Below are 25857 nucleotides of genomic sequence, written 5' to 3'. Positions count from 1 at the left end.
CAGATTTGATGCAAATGCCAGTAATGATAGTTATGGGGGATGCTTTTGGTGATGTTTTAGGAGGCGTGAAGCACATGGCCAGTTTTCACTTCAGAGCATTTTTGACCAATGTTTTCCTCAGAACATTTGCTGAATACTGAGGCTGCACAGAGCAGGATGCTTAAAACATAAATGGCAAAAGTCCCCTGTAAGCAGGGTGGCATTGTTCAGTATACTCTTAAGATTAGAGGTCTGGATGACTGGGGATAATTCTATAAAATAAATATTTGGTTGAAAACCTTGAGGGGCAAATCATATGTATGAATCATACTAGGGCTGCCACCCAGATTTAACTACTCATACTCTCAGATTAAGGAGAGAAGTCTCTATTTTATCCAGCTAGTAGTGGGGAGAGAGAACCCCCACTAGAGAAAGATCACATCCTTTGGAACCTATGTGGTTTTTAAAACATACCATCTGTCATTCAATCAAAGATTAGTAGGCATGGTGAAAAGAACTACATGACCAAAATTCAAAAGGAAAACAGACAATAGAGACAGATACTCAAGTGAGTCTGATACTAGATTTAGCTGGCAAAAACTTTTAAATGATTATTTAAAAGGAATGCCTTTAAATGCATTTTATTTAGAGAATGCCTAAATAATCCTGAACAGAGTGTTAGTAGAAATACGGACATTAAAGCCATTCTGATAAAACCTCAGATGGAAATGAGGAACATGTTATTGGAAACTAGAGGAAAAGTGCTCTTTGTTATAAAGTGGCAAAGAGCTTGGCTAAATTGTGTTCATATAATTCGTATGTTTAAAAAAAAAATAGAGAACAGGTAGAAGAAAACACATGATTTCACCAGATAATTAGGTATCTTTTTTTAAAAAAGAATTATATAAACATTCTCAAACTGAAAATATAACATGAGGAATTAATGCCTCACCAGATAAATTTAACTACAAATTAGGTGGAGCAGAAGATAAAATTAGTGTACTGAAAGACTTAATAGAAAAAATTAATAGAAAACACTAAAATGGAAGCACAGAGATAAAGAAAAAAATACAGAAAAATAGAGAAATGTATGACTAGATGAAAAAAAATCCATATATGTTATTGGAGCCTAGAAAAAAGGAGAAAGAATAAGGCAGAAGTAACATTTGAAAAATAATATCCCTCAAATAAAGGTCATCTATCCATAAACTCAAGAAGTTCTGTGAACCTCCAAGAGAACAAATACATGGAAATTACATCAAGGCATATGTGATGGTTAATTTTATGTGTCAATTTGACTGGGATAAGGAATGGTCAGATAGGTAGTAAAACAGTATTTCTGTGTGTGTATGTGAGGGTGTTTCCAGAGGAGATTAGCATTTGAATTTTTAGGCTAAATAAAGATTATCTTCATCAATGCAAGTGACCATGATTCAATCTGTTGAGGGGATGACTAGAACAAAAAGGTAGAGAAAGGCTGAATTTGCCATCTCTGCTTGAGCTGGTATATCTTCTCCTGCCCTTGGACATTGGCACTCCTGGTTCTCAGGCCTTTGGAGTTGATTGGTCATTGGTCTCCTGATTTTCAAGCATTTGAACTCAGACTGGGATTTACACCATTAGCTCCTCTGATTCTCAGGCCTTTCGATTCTGAGTTACACTATCGGTTTTCCTGCAGATGGCAGATGATGGGACTTCTTGACCTACATAATTGCATGAGCCAATTCCTATCATAAATTTTTTTCTTTCTCTCAGTTCTGTTTTTCTGGAAAGTCATGACTAACACAGATTTTGGTACTGAGAAGTGGGAGTGCTGCTGTAATGAATGCCTGAAAATGTGGAAGTAGCTCTGGAACTGGGTAATGGATAGAGGCTGGAAGAGTTTTGAGGTGCATGCTAGAAAACACCTATATTGTTGTGACCGGATCTTTAAAAGTGATTCTAATGAGGGCTCAGAAAGAAAAAAGGAGCACTTTGGAGAAAGCCTCCATCTTCTTAGAGAATGCCTAAATAATCCTGAACAGAATGTTGGTAGACATATGGATGTTAAGGCCATTCAGATAAAACCTCAGATAGAAATGAGGAACATGTTACTGGAAACTCGAGGAAAAGCAATCCTTGTTATAAAGTGGCAAAGAGCTTGGTGAAACTGTATCCATGTTCTAGTGTTTTGTGGAAGGTAGAAATCGCAAGCCATGAAATTGGTTATTTGGCTGAAAAAATCTCTTAGAAAATTGCTGAAGGACTGACCTGGTTCCTCCTTCTGACCGCTTATGATAGAAGCCAGAAGAATGACTACAAGAGGAATTGTTAATCAAAAAGGAAGCAGAACTTAAAGATTCGGAAAAGTCTTAGCCTACTCATATTGTAAAGAAAGAAAAAGCCAGCTTTGGAGAAAACACTAAGGGTGTGGCCAAGGGGCCTTTTGATAAAGAGATTAGTATGGATCAGCCCTCTCTGCAGAAGCCAGGAGATATTCTCCAAGACAACAGAAGACAATAGAAGAATGACCCTGAAGGCAGTATAGAGATAATGGAGGCTGCCCCTCCCAGCATAGGACCAGAGTGCAAAGTCCCTTGGGGCAAAGAAGTTTCAAATATGGAGCCACTTGAGCCTGTGAGACCTCGGCATGCACTGCCCAATAGAACCTTACATTATGGGTTCTGCTCCCCACCACTGGCTTCTCTAAAGTGTGGCTCTGGTGGGCCTGGTATAGTGTAGGCTGTGATGGCCAACCCTGTAGGCAGCACAGGTGGTAGATTTTGGTGGTGTCTACAGTCTCTGCCAACACTTAGGGAGCCATGGCTTAGGCTATGCGTGGCAAAGCCACTGGTGCATGATTCTAGCCTAGGAGAGCCACAGGCCCCTGACCCCAAGTTAGCTTGAATGACAGAGGCAGAATAACCACCTGGAAGAGCCACAGACTTCGGACTCCAGCCAATAGCTGTGGGGATGGGACCATAGCCTACTGAGTCTGGAAGGCAGAGCATCAAGCAGAAGGTTATTCTGGAACCTTCAGGTTTAATGGAATTTTCCCTGTTGGGTTGGTTTGCTCAGAACCTGTCATTTCTTTCTTCTTTCCTATTCCTTTATTTTGGAATAGGAATATCTATCCTATGCCTTTCCCACCATAGTATTTTGGAAGCACATAACATGTTGGTTTTAGAGGTTCACAGTTGGAAAGCAATCTGCCTTAGGATGAATTGTATACCTTGAGTCTCACCCATATCTGATTTAGATGATATTTAGATGAGATTCTGGACTTTGGATTTTTCAGTTGAGGCTGGAATGAGTTAAGATTTTTGGGCTGCTGGGATGGAATGAAATATTCAGCATGTGAGAAGGATGTGTATTTTGGGGGGCTTGGGTGCAATGCTATAGACTGAATGTGTCTCCCCCAAAACTCATATGTAGAAACCTAATTTCCAATGTGATGTTATTTGGATAGGGCCTTTGGGAAGTTATTAGGTCGTGAAGTCATTAATGGAATTAGTGCCCTTATAAAAGAAACCCCAGAAAGCTCTTCCTTCCATCATGTGAGGTTACAGCCATCTATCAGTGAGAAAGTAGACCCTTGTCAGACACTAAATCTGCCAGCACTTTGATCTAGTACTTTTTAGTCCCCAGAACTGTGAGAAGTCAATTTCTATTATTTACCTAGTCTATGGTATTTTGTTATAGCAGTCTGAATGGACCAAGACAGAAATCTTATGGTAAGGCCTGCTAAAAAAGTAGAGACACAGAGAAAATATTAAAAGCAGCCAGAGCAAAACAGGCACATTACTTTCAAATGGGGGCAATAATAAAACCTATAGCTAACTAATCACCAGAAATAATGAGAACCAGAAGAATGAAAGTATCCTTAAAGTACTGGGGAAAAAAAAAAAAAGCCAACCCAGAATTCTGTATCCACAAAAATATTAAAAATGGTAAGATGCAAATGTTTCAGACAAGTAAAAACTGAGAGAATTCGGAGAAAGCAAACCTACACTATGTTAATAGCAAAGGGAGAATATGATCCCACATTGGAAGTAGGGAATTGTACGAAGGCGCTACAAGCAATGAGACCACATAAATATATGAGTGGTATGCATGAATGTTGATGATACAAACAATAATAGCAGTATATTGTGGGGTCATAAATATATGTAGAATTCAAATGCCTAACAATGATAATGCAAAAACATGAGAGTAAATGGAGTTCTAATGTCCTAGTATTTTCAGGGAAATGGTAAAAGGAATAATTTGTATTATACTGTAAAGCCAACTGGCTAAGGATGCACATTGTAATCTCAATGGAAACCACTAAAATAAAGTAAAAGAATGAATAAAAAGTAAGAGATGGGAAACATTTAAGAAAATATTTGATTAATCTTAAAGCAAAGTAGGAATCAATGAAATATAAAACATGCATACAATATAGAAAGTGAACAAGTCCAGTTACTGGCTCCTTGAAGAGGTTAACAAACTTGATAAACTCCTAGCAGGATTCTTCAAGAATAATCTTACTTTGGTTTGACATTTTAAAACTCGGTTAATGTGGCCGGGTGGGGTGACTCACACCTGTAATCCCAGTACTTTGTGAGACTGAGGCAGGCTGGATCACTTGAGGTCAGGAGTTCGAGACGAGCCTGGCCAACTGGTGAAGCCCTGTCTCCACTAAAAATACAAAAAGTAGCTGGGCACGGTGGTGTGTGCCTGTAATCCCAGCTACTCAGGAGGCTGAGGCAGGAGAATCACTTGAATCCAGGAGGCAGAGGTTGCAGTGAGCCAAAATCCTGCCACTGCACTCTAGTCTGAGCAACAGAGAGAGACTCTGTCTCAAAAATAAAATAAAATAAAAAATACAATCTGTTAATGCAATTTGTCACTTTAATAAAGTCGTGTTATCATTTTATTAGGTTCAGAAAAAGCATATGATTAAATTCAATATTAACATATTCTTTTCAAGTTCTTTTGGCAAGCTAGGAATATATTCTGATAAAGAACCATACCAAAAAAAAAAAAAAAACAAACAAAAAAACCTGCAATTCATAGCATTCTTATTCTGATAAATTAAAGGCATTCCCATTACCATCAGGAACAAAACACAAATGTCTCCCTTGATCATTTTTATTCATTATTAAATTGGTGAACCCATTCAGCATGGTTGGAACTCCCTAAAAATAAAACTAGTAGGATCGAAAGAAAAAAAATTACACTGTTATTATTTCCAGCTAGTATGTTTAGATAATCAAAGATGAGAAGAAGCTGTATATTATTAGAAAAAGAAAGTTTATAGCAAAGTTGTAGAATACTTCAATATATAAAAGTTAATTGTATTTTTAAATCCCTTTTATGATTGAATAAAAAAGTTAATTAGGAATATATCTAGCAAAATATTTGTAAAACTTTGTAGAATTGGAAAATTTTAAAGATAACCTAAATAAATGTAGAGATATGCTATTATTTATGGATGCTTTTGCTGTGATATTCTAATATGGTTTTTCCTTGCAGACTTTGCCTTCAAAAGAAACATTTTTAAACACTACCCAAATGCCTTGCCTGCAATCAGCTTCAACTTGGAGTAGCTATGAACGCAATTCAGAGTCTTACCTATTAAGAGACCATGTATCAGAGTTAGATTCCTCTTTCCATTCTGTTCTATCATTGCCATCAGGTAAGCCTCCTTGTAACAATTTCTAAGTAACGATATTTTCTATACTGAAATCTAATCCTCTAGATACAGAGAATCTAATATAATCTGATTTTACCAATTTTTTTCAGTAGATACTAGAACTAAGCAATGCCTTGAGAACTAAATTTGTTATAGAGGAATTAATCTAGTCACATGTACTGTTAATATTCTATCTGTGTAAGTTGATTCTTTAATTCCTTCTAAACGAACTTGATTTACTTTAGGAAATTAATAGGTTTTTATCTTGTTAAATTTTGAGCATTTTATTGGTAACACAGCTGTGCTGTTGAAATGTTTCTGAGTAACCGTAATTCAGTGTTCTTTTTCTAATGTACTGTTATACATGGAGGTTTCCCTGCCATAAAATATTTCTCCATTTATAATCTGCATTGAATTTCTCAGTGCAGAGGGAAAACTGTGTACCTATAAGTATAGTCAACCTCAAGAGTATCAGTATTCTATAACTGAGTAAATGAGGCTTATACATCCTTACATCTCTAAAGTGTTTTTTATTTTATTTATTTATTTATTTATTTTGAGACAGGGTCTTGCTACTGTTGCCCAGGCTGGAGTACAGTGGCATGATCATAGCTCACTGCAGCCTTGTCCTCCTGGGCTCAAGCAATCCTCCCACCTCAGCCTCCCAAGTAGCTGGAACTACTTGGGTGCATGACACCACACCCAGCTAATTTTTAAATTTTTTTGTAGAGATGGGATCTCACTATATTGCCCAGGCTGGTCTTGAACTTCTAGCCTCAAGTGATCCTCCCATCTCAACCTCCCAAAAATGCTAGGATTACTCTAGGTGGTTTTCAATTTTCAGTTCTTGATTTTTGTGGAACCTTTTACACTCTTGTCTATATTGGAACTAAAGTAAATATTTAGGGGAGAAAGAAAATATCCCTCACATTGGTTATCTCAGGTTCTTCTCTTTATTAGGGGATATCTCAGCTTGGCTTTTGTTCCATTTTCCGCTTATAGTTCTAATGGTCTTTTAAATTCTCAAAATCAAGGGACTGATCCTATTTGTAAAGCTCTGTGTTTTGAACCTGTCCCCCTGCCCTGAATCTCAATTTAGTTTTTTATCAGTAGTAGAGTGGCTTCTTAGCTACACCATTACCTTGATTTAAGTTTCTAACAAGAACTATTTTATTCTATATTTAAGGAAACCTTAATAATATGATGAAATAATCCATATAACAATAATAATGTAGCTAATATTTAGTATTAGCTACATATTGAGCTAAATATTAGTATTAGCACATATTGAGCCATGTATATATTAAGCACATTACATTTTCTTGTTTAATTCTCACAACTCCATGAGAATAGATATCTTTGTTCTGCTCATCTGACATATGAGAAAACTAAGCTTCATGATATTACTCATCCAAGATTACTTGGCTAATAAATGATGAGCCAGGATTTGAGGTAGTCATTCTCCAGAACCAAACTCCTCACCATTACTTTACTGCCTGTTTTCTTATTAGCAAATATATTTCTCTGATGACATAACCCTGAGAGCTGGTATAAATACTCCTTATCCTAAGACTCTTATGCCCCCTCTAATAAATAAGATTAGATTGTTTATCTACTATTTCGTTATATCCATTCCTTCTTACATTCAATAAAAATCTCAATACCTACTATATGTAAGTACTAAATAAATGCTAGGAGTATAAATACAAATAAATCCCTCAAGGTACTTGCATTCTAGTTTAAAACAACTGAAAGGTAAACTAATAAGTACAATAAAAGGCAATGAAATAGTTTTATAAAAGCTGACAGGTCATGTGTGGATATTAAGAAAGGAATATAGACGGAACAACGACCTTTTCTTGTTAAATCATGTTTTCGCACAAATCACAAAGAACAGTGGTAGAACTGGTAATACTCTCCTTATAATATTGCTTTGGAGAAACAAATGCAACAAACTTATGTTTAGGTAATTGGAAAATATCAGAATCCTGAAATGTTTAAGGAGCATTTTAAAGAAGAATATTTAATTTTTATTCCCATTTTCATTTTGTCACCTAATTTTCATATGATCATAATACCAAGATTCAAACTCATCTTACATCTGTCCCTTGGAACAAATTCCATGATGATACTCATGAACTAATTTTTGTTTTGCATATTTTCCCACACTTGAGTATGGATCTGCCACTAAGATACATCCTTTGAAGAAGAGAGAATTTTTTTCTGTTTAAAATCCAGACCCAGCCAGGTGGGCACAGTGGTTCATGCCTGTAATCCCAACCCTTTGGGAGGCTGAGGTGGGAGGATTGCTTGAGCTCAAGAATTCAAGATCAGACTGGGAACACAGTAAGACTTTGTCTCTAAAGAAAAAAAAATTTTTAAATTAGCCAGGCATGGAGGTGTGCACCCGTAGTCTCAGCTACTTGAGAGGCTGAGGTGGGAGGACTGCTTGAGCCCAGGAGGTTGAGAATGTAGTGGGCCAGAATCATGCTACTGCACTCCAGCCTGGGCAACAGAGCCAGCCCCTGTCTCAAGAATAAAACAAACAAATAATAAAATCCAGGCCCTTCCTGGGTCTATCTTCATTTATGTATTCAAATTAAGTTTCCTTACAGTACCTTCTTTCAATAGCCAAATTTTCATTATTAACTGAGTTATAAAATATGTTCTCAAGGAAAAGTTAAGTGTCTCTTAATAAATACTTTTTAAGATGATTTTGTTTTTTCATTCTTGGTTGAAAGAAAAAACCTTTAGTAAATGTGAAGCATAACTACTACATTGCTTAACTCCTCTTTGGTTGTGAGAGTACAGAATACAAACATAGTGAATTGAAAGTCTCCAAGCCTCTATTTAGAAACACAACTAGGTTGTCAACAGGTTTTAATCTTTATAAAAGTAGATTCATTGTGATATATAATATAGTAAAATAAGGGAATATGAACTTTGATGTTTTCATAAAAGGTTGCATCTGACTTATAGTGGTTTTCTCCCAAGAAGTTAAAAGTATGTAATTTTTTGGAAATTTCATTATTTCAAATGCAAAGTTTGTCGGGATGGGATGGGAATGGATTTAGCAGGTGTAGGTTTTCTTAAAGACTTCTTGGGTATATTTGTTTCCATTCATCTGTGAATAGTATTTATTAATATTTAGAAGTACTGTTCATCTTATGTACTATTTCAGGAAGTTCATGAAGTTGTTTCTCTGTTAGCTTTTTAATTTGTTGATTAGGTGCACCTAACCAGTAATTTCTAAAATACTGCTACCAACATGCTTGGAAAGAGTATTTTGTCAATTCTGATAGTTGTTACATTTCAAACTTTTGCTTATTTTCTTAAGCTTATGTGCTATTTACAGAAAGAAAGCAATTTTAATGTTACAATCTGTAATCCTGGTATTTGAAAATACCTTTTTTTACTTTATTTTTCCAGATGTGCCTCTTCATTTTCACTTTGAAACACTGTTAAAAAGGACTGAAATAAAAGGCAATCTTGCTGAAAATAAATTTGTAGATGAATATATCATATCTCCATCACCTGGTATGTCACATTTACAGTTCTTGTACTTTATATGCCTTTTTATGTCTTTATACTTACTGTTTTTGCATTCTAAGGAAATAAAATTTAACAAAAGAATAAATGAAAATCCTTAATTTTTAATACTCACTTTTTACAAACCATGTACACATAAAATACAAGAACAATCTTAACATGAAATGTGCAATACCTATTGAATAATTATGAACTATTACTGATAAATAAAAATTAAATATGGAAAAACAGTATTTCTGTATGGTAAGATCAATAAAGATATAAATTCTTCCTAATAGTTCATATGATTAATGTAATATAACTTGAAGTTCTCATAGAATTTGTTTAACTTAAAATAATTCTAAAGCACAATGGGAAGACTAAACAGGGGAAAATATAAAAGGAATTACTATAAAAGTTTAGAGAAAATCTAGCCAACCCACATATGGAAACATGACAAAAATCTATAATAATGTAGATTCTATTTTGCTCCTATTCAAGAAAATAGATCAATGAAATAAACTCTATAGTTGATTATTTATGAGGGAAGAATTGTATATCAGTGGGAAAGTGGAACATTTCTCATGGAGAAAATATTACTGTTAGTCTTTCCCAGTAGAATTCTTTTACATACTCATTTAATGCTATTAATCAGAATAGCTTCTAGTTAATTCCAAGAATTGTACATAAAACGTTAAAACTACAAAATAAAACTTGAGGAAATTATAACGAAATGTTTATGAGTTCTATGAATGTGGGTGAATTCTATGCTTGGAAGCAATTAGAAGAAAGAAAACAACATATTTTGATTAACCACAAAGTTAAAATCTAAACATCAGAAAAGTCTTATAAATTTAATATAAATTATTTCTATATGAAATAATCTACCTCAAAAACTCAAGTGAAATGAATACCTGTTAGAACTGGGGTATTATAAAATAAATTTATAAAAATAACAGCTTTTATAAGTACCAATAGTAACTAGATAGCCTATGTAAAGGAATAAAATATGTTAGACACATTGACAATGAAAATATAAAGTATTTTTCATCAAACTTAACAAGTACCTACATGAGGACTACTTCAAAAGTTTAGTGAGAAACATGAGGACATTCCTAGATGGAGAGAAATATCCTCTTCCTGTCAGAAGACAGTATCATAACTGAAGTTGTCAATTTTCCCTAAATTAATCTACAAGTAGAATATAATCCTAATCAGAATCAGAGGTATTATTGGAACAAATTTATTCTGAAGTTTATCTCAGACAGAAAATGTTGAATTAAATTTTTTGAAGATTAATAGCAGGACTATGAAGTTATAATCATGAAAACATGGTTCTGATAGAAGGCAGATCAAGGGAGCTTAAAAAAATTCTAGAGACAGAAGTTGGTATTTCCTACTATGTTGAAAAAATGACTTAGTCAATAAAGAATAATGACAACAACAAATTCTTATAAAGCATCATTTATATGTCAGCACTGGTTGAAGGGCTTTATATTACTTATTTAAGTCTGTATAACTCTGTGAGGTAGGTATTACTATTCTCCTTGACTAATCTTCCCCAAATTACAGTTGAGTAATAGAAGAGCCAGAATTCAAACCCAAGCAGTCTGGCTTGGAGCTATGCTCTATATAACCAAGTTTCCTTTGTAATCAAAGGTATTAAATAACGACTCTTTGGAAGAATTAAAAAGTGAGATCATTAACTCACAAAGTGCTTTAAAACAAATTTAAGTTGGATGAACATTAAAATACATTTCAGATGGATTAAAACGTTCAATGTTAAAAATGAATGTCTTAAAAGAATAACAAGAAAAAGTGTACTTGATGATAATGAAAATAATAATATTAACTGAGCTTATAGTCAGACACTATGCGAAAGTTTACTACTTTTGCCTGTAACATTTATGATTTTAAACATAATCATCAAGTTTGCACAACTGTAGTAAAAATAGTGCCCTCAAATATCTTGGATATTAAGAATTGATACAAGCCTTTTGGGGAACTCTGCGAAATGCATTACAAGGCCTTTAAACTATGTATTTTTTTATAAGTTCAGTGTGGCTTAAAAACTCCCTTGTTTACTTTTGTACCTATTCCCCATAAATGTTTACTGACTGTTAACCCTATGTTCTGACCCAATTATTCCAAGAATCTAGTCTAGTCCTAAATATGAAACCTTTATTCACAACTATATTCATCTTATCATGTTTTTGTGATAATGAAAAATTAGCGACAACTTGAAGAGCACAATAGGGATATGGTTAAATATACTACAGTGGAATATACAGCCTTAAAAAATATCTTAAAAGTTCATATAAAGATGGAAACATACTCATCAAAGAATGTTGTGATATAAAAGGATGAAAATATTTTACTTGTGTGTCTGGTACAATTATAGCCATGTAGAAATATTTATTCTTATATCAACCAAATGCAATGTGTGGACCTTATTGAGACTGATTTGAATAAACCTGCTGTTTATATACACACACATAATTTTTGAAATGAGAAATCTGAACATGGACTAGCTGTTAGATATTAATGAATTATTGTTAATTTTGCTACTTGTAATAATGCATTGTGGTTACATAAACCCAGATGCACTTTTTCAGTTTGTTAGAGATTCACACTAACATATATGCAGATGAAAAGATATGTCTGGGATTTGCTTTTGAATATTCTAGCAAAAATGTTGGTGGGAGAGATGAAATAAGATTCGTTGTAAGTTGTTCACTGCTGAGACTGAAGGATAGGTATATGGGAGTTCATTATTCTAGTCTCCTTTTGTGTTTATCTGAAATTTTTCCACAGCAAAAATTAAAGAGAAAAAAGATGAAGGCACCAAGGATGAAAAACAATTATCTATGCTAAGGGGAAAAAGCCTAAAATACAGAAAAATATAAGTAATATGTGCAGTTACCTTTTAATGATGCGAGTTCACTTGTTGGAATCTGTCCTAAGACTAGATTTTTTTCAAAAGGGAAAAAAATGTATCCATGAAGATGATTATTTTAAGAATGTCTTTAATAGCATTATCATTATGATGATAAGTATCATGGTCAACAGCTAGGAAATAGCTAAAGAACATTGTTTCTAATCAGAGGAATGTTATACAGCCATCTGAAAAAATAAGAGTTGTGATAAAAATATAAGTATACATTTAATTAAAATTATTTCATATTTGATATATGAAATATAAAACGTATTGACTGAAAGAGTAGGCAAATATGAAAATATATGCTATTAGAGATTAATTATGTTTCTTTTAATGTTGTTCTATTTGATTTAAAAAAATAAGGCAGGTCGGGCGTGGTGGCCTATACCTGTAATCCCAGCACTTAGGGAGGCTGAGGCAGGAGGATCACCTGGGCCCAGAGTTCAAGACCAGCCTGGGAAATATAGTGAAACCCTATCTCCACAAAAAATACAAAAATTAGCTGGGCATGGTGGTGTACACCTGTGGTCCTAGCTACTTGGGAGGCTGAGGCAGGAGGATGACTCAAGCCTGGGAGGTTGAGGCTCCCACTGAGCCATAATTATACCACTGCACCCCAGGATGGGTGACAAAGTGAGACCCTGTTTCTAAAAAGAAAAAAAAAAAAAATAAGGCAGTTAAACGTGTTAGGCACACAATTAAGGGGAATGCATAAATAATGTAATGAGAAATTTCATCCTATATATCTGTCTTAAATAGCTGGTCATTAATTTTTCTTTTGCTGTTAGTGATTAGAGTTCAGAATTTATTAAGCACTTAGTGCCAGGCACACTATTAAGTGCTGAAGAATCAAAGGTGAATTACAGGAAGTCAAAATTGTAATGGAGGAAGACACAAATAACTGTTATATAGTATAATGGGGATAAACACATTTGAAGGCTGAGTGTGGTGGCTCATGCTTGTAATCCCAGCACTTTGGGAGGCTGAGGTAGGGGGATTGCTTGAGCCCAGGAGTTCAAGACCAGCCTGGGCAACATGGCATGGTGGTGCATGCCTGTAGTACCAGTGACTTAGGAGGCTGAGGCAGGATTGCTTGAGCCCAGGAGCTCAAGGCTGCAGTGAGCAATGATCGCACAACTGCACTCCAGCTTGGGTGACAGAGTGAGACTCTATCTTAAAAAGAAATTATATAAGATATAAATAAGAAGGAGTATGTAACTCTGCTTAGAAGGCAGAAAAAGAGAGGTTAAGGGAGATGAGAAATGGGCAAGGAGAGGAACTCTAGAAAGATGGTGATGCCAAGTGCAGCTTCAACTACTGAATTGGAATTTACAGAGAAAGAAGGATGAAGTGTTCCAGATTAGTGCTTCTCAAACTTTAAAATGTAAACAAGTTACTTTGGGGATATTGTTAGAATGCAGATTCTGATTTAATAAATCTGGAATGGGACCTGAAATTCTGCATTCCTAATGAGGTCCCAAGTGATTCGGATGCTGTTGCCCCATATTGAGTAACAAGTCTTTAAAGAACAAAAACAAACATATGTCTTGTCATGGAGAAATGACACAGTATGATATATTCAAATATCTATAAATAAGGACAGGTGCAGTGGCTCACGCCTGTAATCCTACCACTTTGGGAGGCTGAGGCGGGTGGATCACCTGAGATCAGGAGTTTAAGACCAGCCTGGGCAACATGGTGAAACCCCATCTGTACTAAAATACAAAGACTGGCCAAGGGTGGTGGTGCACGCCTGTGGTCCCAGCTACTTGGGAGGCTGAGGCATGAGAATCACTTGAACCCAGGAGGCGGAGGTGCAGTGAGCTGAGATGGCACCACTGCACTCCGGCCTGGGCAACAGAGCAAGACTTCATCTCAAAACAAACAACAACAAATATCTATAAATAACTTGGCATTCCGGTAGGGCAAATTGTGTGAAGGCAGTAGACAGATCTTTGCTTGGATTTATCCTGTATGGTCCATTAGATTTGGCAGTTTACAATGGAATTGCTGAATTTCAGGCAACAAGCAGAGAAAAGCCAAACTGTAGTGGGATGAAAAGTGAATGATGACTAGTTTAATCATGAGGATACCAGACAAAACCAATTTAAGAGTTTATACTTACCAAAATATTCAAAGTTATGAAAGTTATGGAAGACAGTAGAACTGTTTCAGATATGACCTTAATGAGATCTGACAACTGCAATGCCATCTGCAATGAATAGTTGAAATTATCTGTAAATAACATTATAGAGATATTGGTGAAATCTGAATAAAGTCTATAGATTAGCTAATGGCACTGAACTGCATGGCTACATAAGAGAATGTCCTTTGTTTTCAGAAATACATTGATGTTTTTAGGGCTAAAGGGGCATCATGTCAGCAACTAAATTTCATTTGTGGTCTGAAAGAAGGAGGTAAAGCAAATGTGATACGATGTTAACATTTGGGGGATTTCAGAAAAGGGTCTACAGAAATTTGTTCTATTTCAAGTTTTCTGTAATTCTGAAATTATATCTCAGACAGATGGAAGAGGAGGAACAATAGCACCATAACCCACACAAGCAAGCCAGAAACATAAAGCTCATTTTTGTCACCTACACTTCCTCCTGTCTAAACCAATTGCCAAGTTGTCAATATGATCTTATGTGTTTCCTTTCTTGCCTTCGACTACTCTCACAGTCCACCATGATCTCTTATCTATACTTCTGAAATAGACTTTTAATCCATGTTTCCCCTTTAATCACTGTAGGCAGTGATCTCTTCAAAATGCAAATCTAATGTCACACCTGCTCCCCACACCATCCCGTTAAAACATTCGAGAAGGAATATTCTTAACACCTTAAAGCCCTATCTACATAGGCTGGCCCCTCCCTCATGATTCTTTCTCACCATGCTTCCTTACTCTACACTACATAGCTGTTTAGTTCCCAAACTTGTCCTGTTCCCTTGGGCCATTGTACATGCTATTCTCCTCCTTCCCCTAGCTATCAGCTATTTCTGTTCATATTTAGAATCTATGACTTCATCTGGGGAAGCCTTTCCCAGAGCTCTTACTAGTACTCTTATACATTCTCAGTAACATCATGTAGTTTCACAACTGAAATGCGTATTTTTCTATCACGTTACGATTGCATTCCTTGAAATAACACCTGTAAACTACAAGGGCTGCTACAAATCCTAGTTTTGCTTACCTAGGGTTTAGAATAGTGCTTGCCATGTAATTGGATCTCTGTAAAGTTGTTGGATGAATAAAAGGGAAGGAAGTAAAGACAGGATATATGAGAAATGCTATCAAAGTGTGATCTTAGGATGAACTCTACGAGAGGACTGGGAGAGCAAGAACTGAAAGGCTGGGAGGTTTATCAATAGAACAGGTGAAGAGGATGTGTAGAATTGCCATACATTTCCTACTATTTCAAGGGTCCATGAAAACCTTACAAGACAATAACGAATTAGAAGGAAAATGATAAATGTGAAGAAAACATTTGAATAAAATTTAATTTAAAAATCAACTTCTGTGAAAGTTAAGATTCTTTCACAAAGTTTGATGTTTTCAGAAGAGTGGAAAATTGCTTGTGGAAAATAAGAGAAATGTTAGTTGTCTACAGTTTGCTTAAATGCTACAGCAAAATGTTATTAAAAGAATGGACACTTTTAATACCTACATATGTTTTAACATATACATTTTAAAATCCACCTCTCACAATTCTAGTAAGTTTAGATTACTCCTGCCATGCTGTTTTCTTGTATTAATAACTTTCAGGGTATCATCATCTGTGATGCACTTATGATTTAATTTTCATTTGCTGTTTGACATTCAGGTGCATCGTTGAAATCTTAGGGTTTAATATTGATTCTGGAAAACACTTCAACTATCTTCAACTATTCCCTCCTTTTCATTCTCTCTAGTCTCATCTGTTACCCCATTCTGGTCTTTTTCCCTCCATATTTTCTATCACTCTATTCCATCAAGATATGGAATTCCTCTTCCAGACCTTGATTTTGATTTTCAGCTGTTTCCATTGTTACTTAGCCTAGTGATGATTTTAACATTTGGACAATTATATTTTCTATTTCTGACACTTCTCCAGAGGGCCTCTTACCTGTTTCTCTTGGCAATATTAACTGTTAAAAGAGTTGCTAATATGTATTCCATGAATGCTCCATTATTTCTTGAGATGGTTCTCCACTTGTGGTTTGTACCTGTTTTTTGATTTAGTGTTGGTATTCAGATTTTTGGAGTTTTCTATGCTCATCATTGAAGCTGTGATACTCAGTTAGAACTAACTGTTCTACCACTGCTGTTTATGGGACACTTCTGATGGGAAGGGAATTTATACTACATTTGAAATTTTCAACTAATTTGGGGATGGGCCGGACATTTCAAAGCGGGGCACTTTGGCATTGCCTTCTCTCTCCAACCATTCATTTATCTGCCTAAAGCTGATTTTGTTAGTCTGAGATATTGACATGTGCAGTCAATATCCAGATAGTTGTCCTGCTTCCAATTTTCCTTTCTTGTGGGTCTAGACCACCTTTGGTGGCATCGCACCTCTTTGTGGCAGTACTTCACTGTGTGCTTCTGCTCTGGGTTTCCTCTTCAAATTCCACATAGTATTAGTCTTTCAGAGATTCCTCAGAAATTCTGCCTTATAAGTTCCACTTTTTGCTTGCAAATATGGATTTATATGCGCATATCTGTGCATGTACCTATGTAAAAAGTATTTGTCTATCATATTTAGGGTCATTTGCCATCTTGAAACCAGACGCTCCTTGTCAGCTGGTAGGCCATGCCCTTTATATCAATAGTGTGAGTTTGGCACTTCAGCTTACATATTTCTTTTTCCACTCCTTTCCACATCTCCAAACCTTTCAAAAAAGGAAGCCAATTTGGTTATTAGACCAAGGCTGGAAATAAGGGGGTTCAGATATACAATCATGGTAACGCTAACATTTACTGAACACTTATCACGTCAGATGCTTTTACTTACTGCTACAGGAATAAACTCAAGTAATCATTATAAACCCAAGGTCGCTATTATCCCTATTTTACAGGTGATGCAACTAAGGCATCAGAGATGTTAAATGATTCAGATTCTTGCTCTAGTCTCACCATGTTGAATCTTACTTGGTCCCAAATGATTTCCAGATTTAGGGTAAGCAAGAACTTAAAGATTCTGATGATCGCCAGGATTTATGTATCTGAGCCAATCCTCACTCTATAAAGTTTCTGTAATTTGGAAGACTTTGAGAACAGATCATCTTCCCTTTTCATTCCCCTCAAAAAAAATGAAGAAAATACAAGAAACTGGAAATTCCTGGGGATGTTTTTAGTTGGAGTTGTCTGTCTTGGTATTTAAGGTTATATTTATCTGTAATTTTGAAATGGTATCTTAAAATTCTGCAGTTACAAATAAAAACATTAACATGTTCACTGTGTTAAGGAACTAAAACTTAAAATTTCCTTTTCATTTGTTTTAGTACATAGTACTTCTCTGAATCAATGGAGAAATGGATATTCACCTATACGTAAGCCTGAAATAAGGTCAGAATCTTCTGCACAACTGTTACAGGGAAGAAAGAAAAGACATTTGAGTGAAACAGCATTAGGTAGGTTAAAGTGAGGATATAAGCAGTAGTGATGTTAAAAATAAAAAATTCTGATTTTAAAATAACCTGTCTCATGGGAGTTTATAATCCAGAACAGCCACTAATTACACAAAACATCTATGACTCTACAAACATGAAACAGCATATTCGTAGTTAATTTAGAATTATTTGTGGACCGGTATCTACCTACTTTATGGCAATTATTTCCCTCCTATGTTCCCTGACTAGTTGTCTTCTACCAATCACTCCCTGGATGGGATTTAATCTTCAAAGTTGTGTTTTAGGCTCAAAATAGGCTAGTGTAAAGTTGCCTTATAGAAACTGTTAACCATTTATGGTACCTACTGTGGAGATGTTGATGCACTGCAGATTCCTCAGGATTTTGAGAAAGTGAACAAGCTTCAAGTGAAATGCTAAACTACCCTGTTCAATTCTCCTTACAAGCCTATAGAGTTCCAAGATGATCAAGAGAAAGCTTTGGAAACTAGAACTCTTCTAGTAATACAAAGGGATTTATTTTGGAGATTTGGGACAAGATAGTTGCCACAGTTATTGCAAATGATAAAAAATAAAAATTAACTGGCAAGATAAATTAGAAACTACACCCAAGATGTATTAATTATACAGAATGGATTTAATCTGTTTATCTCTGGTGTCTTCAGATATCCCACGATAAAAGACCTACCTAGTCACTACCTGATAACTATCTGATCAGCTACATTGTAGCAAAAAGTGAACAAATTCCCACACATGTTCAGAGCTGGTTTCATTAAGCTCTTTAGTGTCTCACTCTAAGAACAACCAAGTATTCACCTAGCTTTTGAGGAACTTTCATATATGCATACCAAAACATAACTAAGCTTTAAAAAAAAAAATCTAATAAGATGCAACATGAAGTATATATTACCTAAGGTATAAAATGTTTCTCTTAAATTGACTGATACTTTAGCTCTAACTTCAAGTTTGATGTACATACAGGAATAAAACAAAGAAATGTCATACTACACAGAAATAACTAGATAATTCCAAAAGGATAGGACATCTGGTCCAGCCTGTCAAGTCAATGTAATGAAAAATGATTTATTCTAGACTATAAGACACCTAGGAGACAATGGCCAATTTTAACATATAGATCCTTATCTGAAGAAACTAGCTATAAAGGACGTTTTTAACAAATGGAGAAATGTAAATATGGACTAGGTATTAGATTTTATATTATACAGGAAAATATTCTCATTTTAAAAGATCTGTACTAAAATAAGGGCAGTACGTAAATGCATACATATATATATTTACTGTATACACACACACAACAGGGAACCAAAACAGGGAAAAAAAGGAACTTGGAAGAAATACAGAAAATACTAATACAAGTAAACTTCTAATCAATATCCTGAGAGAAATGAGAAATTTCATCTACGAAACAAGAACAGGATGCTATTTAAAAAAAAAGAGTACTAGAGAACAAGTACTTTTGGAAATATGTATTTTAATAGCAGCATTTTTTCAAAAAATTCAGAGTGTTCAGAAGACCAAGGACAGACACCTCACAGAAATTAGAATAAAAAGTCAAATATGAAAAATGAGACTAGATAAGAAAACTAAGATAGTTCTGGTGGTTCAACCACAAATAGGAGTCACAGGAAACAAGAATAAAGGAATGAGATGAAGGATTATTCAGGGAACAATATGAAATATATTGGATAAAAACTGCCAAAACCCCAGAAAATGGAGATAACTTATGGCATGACTGTAAGACTCCTCTTTTTTCATTTCCCTTTTTGTTTTCTAATACACGAATTAAAAAACAAAAACAAAAAACAAGGAATCAATCACCTGTCATCTAATTAGGAAAGTAATTCTAATGATACCTATTAGTCATGTTTAATGTGTGATATTCAATGGCTCTTTCCACGGCAGGAGAAAGAATTAAACTTGAAGAATCTGATTTTCAACACACAGAATCAGGATCCCATAGCAATTTTACAGCTGTTTCTAATGTCAACGTTTTATCAAGAATCCAGAATTCATCATCACGAGTAGGTTTTTCTCTATGTTGAACTCTAAAATGGCTTTAAAAATAAAAACACCTGATTTTGAAAATAATTTATATTTTGCTTATCTATAACAGCCTTATTTACTAGCACATATTAATAGACATTTATAACTATCTTGTTAGAAAACAACAAATTTGATTTATACAACTTATTTTTAACTATGAAGCTAAAAGTTCATTAATATTTGGTTATAGCTTCTTTTTAGGTGTTAAAAATTTAGATTATCATGATCATCTCTATTCCTTAACATATGAAGCTAAATAAAATCTTACTAATGAGAATTCAGGACTTGTCTTGTTCTTATCCTGCTTTTTTGGTTATCTGGCCAGGGTACAGAGAGGTCAAAAGGTGGCAGTGTTTAGAAATGAACAGTCTGAAGCTCAGGAACCAGGAACGCACAAATGAAGAGTATACTGAAGGGCTGACCAAAAATATTTCACTGCCTTTCCTAATAAAAAGTGGGTTACTGATCATTTCATTGACATTTAGGGTGATGTATGTTAGTCTTTTCTGATAAAGAGTTTTGCATTTAAGACTTTTTTTTATGGTCTTAAAAATAAGCTTGTATGCTTGCACACATAAATACATTACACATCTACCAAGAGATTGTTCTGATTTACAAAATACAGAAATATTTTCTTAGTTTTCTGAACACATTTTAGACTTTATAACAATGTATTTACAAAAATTATGTAACGTGTACTGCCATATTTATGTAACTGATGAAAGGGAGGGTATCATTAGAAATAACTAGACAGTACTGTAAATCTACTGTAATCCTGCTTTGCAGAATACTGCACGACGGAGATTGAGAAGTGAGAGCTCTTATGACATAGATAACATTGTGATTCCCATGTCATTAGTAGCCCCAGCTAAATTAGAGAAACTCCAATATAAGGAAATACTTACTCCAAGGTACGTATACTCACATCTTCATATTTTTCCTTCTTCCTTCCTTCCTTAATAAACTTAAATTTTCAAAGTGAAGTTCGAATTTTAATTAATCAAAGGAGGATCCTTCTCCCAGTTCTTTCATAGCCATGGAGGGGAAACGGTGAAAAAAAAAAAAAATTACTCATGCCTTTAGAAAGTGTTATATAGTATCGCAGTTTATTTCTGAGTTTTTATTAAGATTTGGGAATTCCTAGACTACTTTAGCATTCTTAGTCTTTATTATTCAATGTCATTTAGTTATCTACTGTGTATATGACACTAAAAGGCACTTTAGTGACATAAAAACTATAGCAACAAATAATCCTTGCCCTTAAAGATACAGGTGTGACATAAGTTGCAAAGTTTTGACTTTTCATGGGGTATTCACACTGTAAGACAGTAATACCTGTGACCAAAAAAAAAAAAAAAAAAAAAAAAAAAAAAAAATTGTGATGTATTGCCAAGTCAGCAATAAACACATTCAAAAGATGAGTGGGAAGGTCTGGGAAGTCACCCATGAAGGAATGGGAAGGTGGAGACGGTATTTACATAGCGATACCACAACAAAGGCACAGGACAAGCGTGTAAGGTTTAGCCAGATACTGTTTTGTGCAGGTTGATAATGGGAGGCTAGAAACAAAGTTAGGTCCAGATTGTGGAGGTCCCTGAATGCCATACGCAGATCTGCTCCCTACTGGCAGTAAAGTTAGCCCAACTTTTTAGAAATGATGAGTGCAGTTTCTTAAGAATATAAATATGACACCAGGAAGTAGAGACAGAAAAGGTTGCAAACAGAGACAGGTGGGTGACAATTTCAGTTAATTGCTATACATCTCTATTCTAATTTCATAATTTCTTTTATTCATAATTACCTTGAGGTATGAAGAACTCTAATATTCTATAAGAGTTCTACTATGAGAACTCCTATAATCTGTGGATACTTGTTGCATAAGTAATGAGTAACATTTGTGGCTATGATGTTCTATAGCAAAAATATATTTCAACTTGCAATGGTAGGCTGGAGCTAGCTGGCTGAGTAGATAGTTAAATATAGAAGACTTCTGTGAGCCAGTTATTAAACTACTGATGACTCAAAAGGGGCTATGGTAGGTATTTTCACACCAAAGAAACTGGCAAACATACAAACCAGGGTTTTTTTCCTTCTGTTGCTTTTTGGCCAGGCCAGGTTTATCAGCATACCACTAACTTCAGTCAGTACATAATTATTATGTATAAAATGCAGCTATACAGAACAGACTATTCACCATAAAGCCAAAAGTCACGTCTCATTTTCTCTTTTATCCTTTACTCATAATACAAATATTTTTCTTTTAAAAAAATTAAGTATTAAAACACAATTTGAACCATGAAGTGCCAAGGAAAGAAAATACTAATACACTTAGCTGTGCTTAGAGTATAAAATTGCCACATTTAGATAAATAAAAGCTGTTTAACATTGGTTTTTCTCTTCAACAGCTGGAGGATGGTTGTTCTTCAGCCTTTGGATGAATATAATTTAGGCGAAGAAGAGGTAAGCTGCCTTTCATTTAATGGGATAATTATACATTATGTATAATGAAACCTGCTTGCTTTGACATTCAGGGAATTAAAGGAATATATAAACCCTTTAACTTACACTGATTTTTTTTTCCTTTCACTTATGAAAAGGAAGTTCTTTTAAAAGAATATTCAAAAAATGTTTTGTGCAAATTTGACTACCAGCATAATACACAAATACACAATAATTTAAAAAGCCAAAAAAAAATACAGCATTTGTTTGAGTTTTTGAGATACTGAATTTACATGAATATCCACATTCATTGTCAGTATTATATTTTTCTGCATGAGATTAGTCTCACTCATTATTTTAAGGTTTAAATGCCATTTTCAGAATCGTAGGGCCAATTTGCTCTTCAGTTTGGAAAATTTCGGACTTTAAAAAAGTAATGTGGTATATACATCATGTAATACCTGTAGAGTCTAGGGTGTAAGAGGAATCAGACATTAATGTTTCTGTAGTGAAATATTCATAGTTGAGTTGGATAAACACTAAAAATAGCCTCACATCATTACAGATCAGGCTATGTCACCAAATGAATTCTGAAAAATTTGTTTTTGCAGATTTTTGGATTTTGGAATTGCAGGTAAGGGGTTGTGAATATGTATGGATAAAATTTTATCAAGATAAGATTATAGGGAAAAATACTTTATAACCAAACTAATTCCAAAGTGATGGTCTCTAGAAGACACTGTTGAAGACACTTAGTTTCTGTCAAGTAACAATCTTTCTATGTCCAGTGGTCACGTTTTTCAACTACCAAAATTTACCTTTTAATGCCCTTTCCTCTTCTAATGTATTCTTCCTCATTTCTGAATGATCCTAGCCAAGAAACCCAAATTCTTAAATACCATAACCAAGGTAGTATTCCAGGTTCGAAACCTTGATAAGTCATTCATTAAATTAATTCTGATTTAAGCTAGTTTTATACTTTTCTTTGATATTAACATCTTAGAATAGTGTGTCCTCCACAATCCATAAAAGCTCTTGAATGAACAAAGCATTAAGACTACTGGTACTAAGCTATGGCAAATGGAAAGCACTATGAACTCATCTGTAGTCTACCGAAGTCTTCAAATATGAACCAATAGTACACAAGTATTTTTAAGTTTTTTGAGGTAGGAGGATCGCTTGAGCCCAGAAGTTCAAGGCTGCAGTGAGCTATGATTGCACAACTGCACTCACTACAGCCTGGGCAACAGAGACCCATGTCTAAAAATAACAATAACAAAATAATTTTAAAACATTTTTGACTCCCCTTTTATAGGAATTTGAAGTTCATCTGATAACATTTGTTCTCTCAACTTACACAGATAGCATTTTAGTTTGCTTCCTACTGTTTTCTACATGAGAAACTCTTTGAAACCTTGAAACTCGATCTTGTATTTCTTTTTTTGAGACAAGAGTCTCACCCTGTCACCCAGGCTGGAGTGCAGTGGCACGATCTTGGCTCACTGCAACCTCCGCCTCCTGGGTTCAAGCAATTCTCTGCCTCAGCCTCCCAAGTAGCTGTGATTTCAGGCACCCACCACCACGCCCAGCTAATTTTTGTATTTTTAGTAGAGACAGGGTTTCACCATCTTGGCCAGGTTGGTCTTGAACTCCTGACCTCGTGATCCACCCACTTTGGCCTCCTAAAGTTCTGGGATTACAGGCGTGAGCCACCGTGCCCAGCCTGATCTTATATTTCAAAATGTTTCTGATTAAAGCAAAAATATTTATTTCTAATTCCAGATAGAAGATCTTTCTGATGAAGTCTTCTCCCTAAGGCACAAAAAATATGAAGAGAGAGAGCAAGCCAGGTGGTCACTATGGGAGCAAAGCAAGTGGCACAGAAGAAACAGCAGGCAGGTTATAAATTTAAAACCCCAAACCATAGAATTCATGTGAAATGAACAAAACCTCTGCATGAGTTTTCGGTGAGACCACTGAAAAGGAAACCATGATGTTGTAACATCAGCTATTTGTGCACCAGAAGTAAAATACTACACAGAATGAGCTTGTATTCAAAATATATTTGAGCTGATTCTATAATGATGAAATTATGTATTTTACTGTTTCTTACATTGTCAGCCTCAGGAATAGATTTAACTAACTAACAATGTGAAAATTCTCTGTATATATAAAGTAGTTCATTTCAATCTACTTTAATAATGGACCTCACACTGGGGACTGGAGTTTAGGTAATCCATTTTAACATCACTACTTCTAAAATATGTTTTTTTAAAAAAAAAATAAAAAATTTCTCAAGAAACCTGTTTAGTCTAAAATGCAAAAAAGCCTAAAATACTTTTAGAAACACAAATGAGCTTTGAGGGAAGGGGAAGTAAATCAGACATAATTACTATGTGAGAAAATCCCTGTTATTTTATATTTATTATACATTTGATCATTTTTAAAAGAGCCAAAACTCAAAAAGCAAGATTGTGTGAAGTCTGGTAGTCGTTTTAGTTAAGGAGTATCTTTTGTTTAATTAGTCAAACAAAAGACAAAAACAAACCAAATAAACAGCAAGAACACCCCTCCCCCTATTATAATTCGGTAAAATATTTCATAAAGTACTGTTTCATCCTCTGAGTACGAAAGTAATAAATAGCACCAGAGGAATTTTTAAAAATCTTTGGGCAAAACTGTTTAAAGTTACCAAGTTAACTTGACTCAGTGATACCTTGGGTTGTTCATAAGTTTTCAAGACCTCAAAAAATAACAAATAATTGTGTTTTCCTGATTTTCTTGCTAGAGCTTACAGTAAAAATGTTGAAGGACATGACTTGCTTTTGAAAGAATACCCTAATAACTTTAGTAGCAGTCAGCACTGTGCTGCTGCAAGTCCTCCTGAGCTTCCTTCAGAGAACCAGGATCTGTGTGCATATGGCTTACCTTCTTTAAATCAAAGCCAAGAAACCAAGGTAAGTGCAATATATATGATTAAACTTCCCATTCCTTGCCTTTTAACTACTTGTTTGTAGAAACTACTTGAAAAAAATTAATTTTCTTTATTACATCATTACATAACAAATTCATTAAGATAGTTAGGTAGAGAAGATCTGTATTCCAGCATTTTGTGTCCACTACTAACTACAGTCACCTTGCGTAACAAGTCAATACGAACCTCCAAGTACTCATTCATCTATTAGAGAATGGAGTACTATCAAAGTTTCATTACAAAACAAACCTGATTGATGAAGAATAGCACCTGCTACATGGCCAACGTTAGCTGCTATTTCTTTCTCCTCATATCTTAAGATTTTTACATGCCTCACCACAGACCCAGTTCCTACCTTAAAGGTACTGCTTTCTAACACTGCATCCATAAAATTCTTACACCTTTCTTCATAAATAGACACTGAAAAAGAACTAGATCTAGAATGGAATAGAGATTATAGAATTAACAGGCAAGTTGCAGAAAGCTCAGGAAAGAAAAATTAATAGGTACCTTTAATAATGAAAATGAAGACATTGTAGAAGTATATCAAACCTGAGAACACTTTCCCAAAGTGCTCTTAGGTTGGAAATGAAGACCACTGCCTGTGGCAGCATTTCCTCTTCTTGGCAGAGGCAAAGTAAAGAAATAAATCCCAAAAGTCACTCAAGA

The 25857-nt window shown here is 34.8% G+C and overlaps 2 protein-coding genes across 10 annotated transcripts in view; one reads left to right on the top strand and one right to left on the bottom strand.

Annotated features, from left to right (window-relative positions):
• The window catches only part of LOC139357303 (uncharacterized), a 42278-nt gene extending 18281 nt beyond the window's left edge, over positions 1-23997 (bottom strand). The window contains exons 1-2 of one of the 4 annotated variants that reach the window (XM_071073907.1): positions 20681-23997; positions 14227-16973 (exon numbers count right to left, since the gene is read on the bottom strand). The gene's annotated coding sequence lies outside the window, so the exon portion shown is untranslated. The remainder of the gene's footprint in view (positions 1-14226; positions 16974-20680) is intronic. The other 3 variants (XM_071073909.1, XM_071073908.1, XM_071073910.1) reach the window with 3 other exon arrangements.
• The window catches only part of LOC105481132 (KAT8 regulatory NSL complex subunit 1 like), a 139366-nt gene that overhangs the window by 112314 nt on the left and 1195 nt on the right, over positions 1-25857 (top strand). For all 6 annotated transcript variants that reach the window (XM_011740455.3, XM_011740451.3, XM_011740453.3 and 3 more), the window contains exons 7-14: positions 5476-5638; positions 9065-9172; positions 17586-17714; positions 19635-19753; positions 20562-20686; positions 22181-22235; positions 23997-24109; positions 25003-25171. In XM_011740455.3, the coding sequence (XP_011738757.2) occupies positions 5476-5638; positions 9065-9172; positions 17586-17714; positions 19635-19753; positions 20562-20686; positions 22181-22235; positions 23997-24109; positions 25003-25171 (981 nt within the window). The remainder of the gene's footprint in view (positions 1-5475; positions 5639-9064; positions 9173-17585; positions 17715-19634; positions 19754-20561; positions 20687-22180; positions 22236-23996; positions 24110-25002; positions 25172-25857) is intronic.

This window comes from Macaca nemestrina, chromosome 11, assembly GCF_043159975.1.
Source record: "Macaca nemestrina isolate mMacNem1 chromosome 11, mMacNem.hap1, whole genome shotgun sequence".
In the NCBI taxonomy this organism is placed as follows: domain Eukaryota; kingdom Metazoa; phylum Chordata; class Mammalia; order Primates; family Cercopithecidae; genus Macaca; species Macaca nemestrina.
Note: the sequence above shows the minus strand (reverse complement) of the source record. Positions and strands in the feature narration are given on the sequence as shown.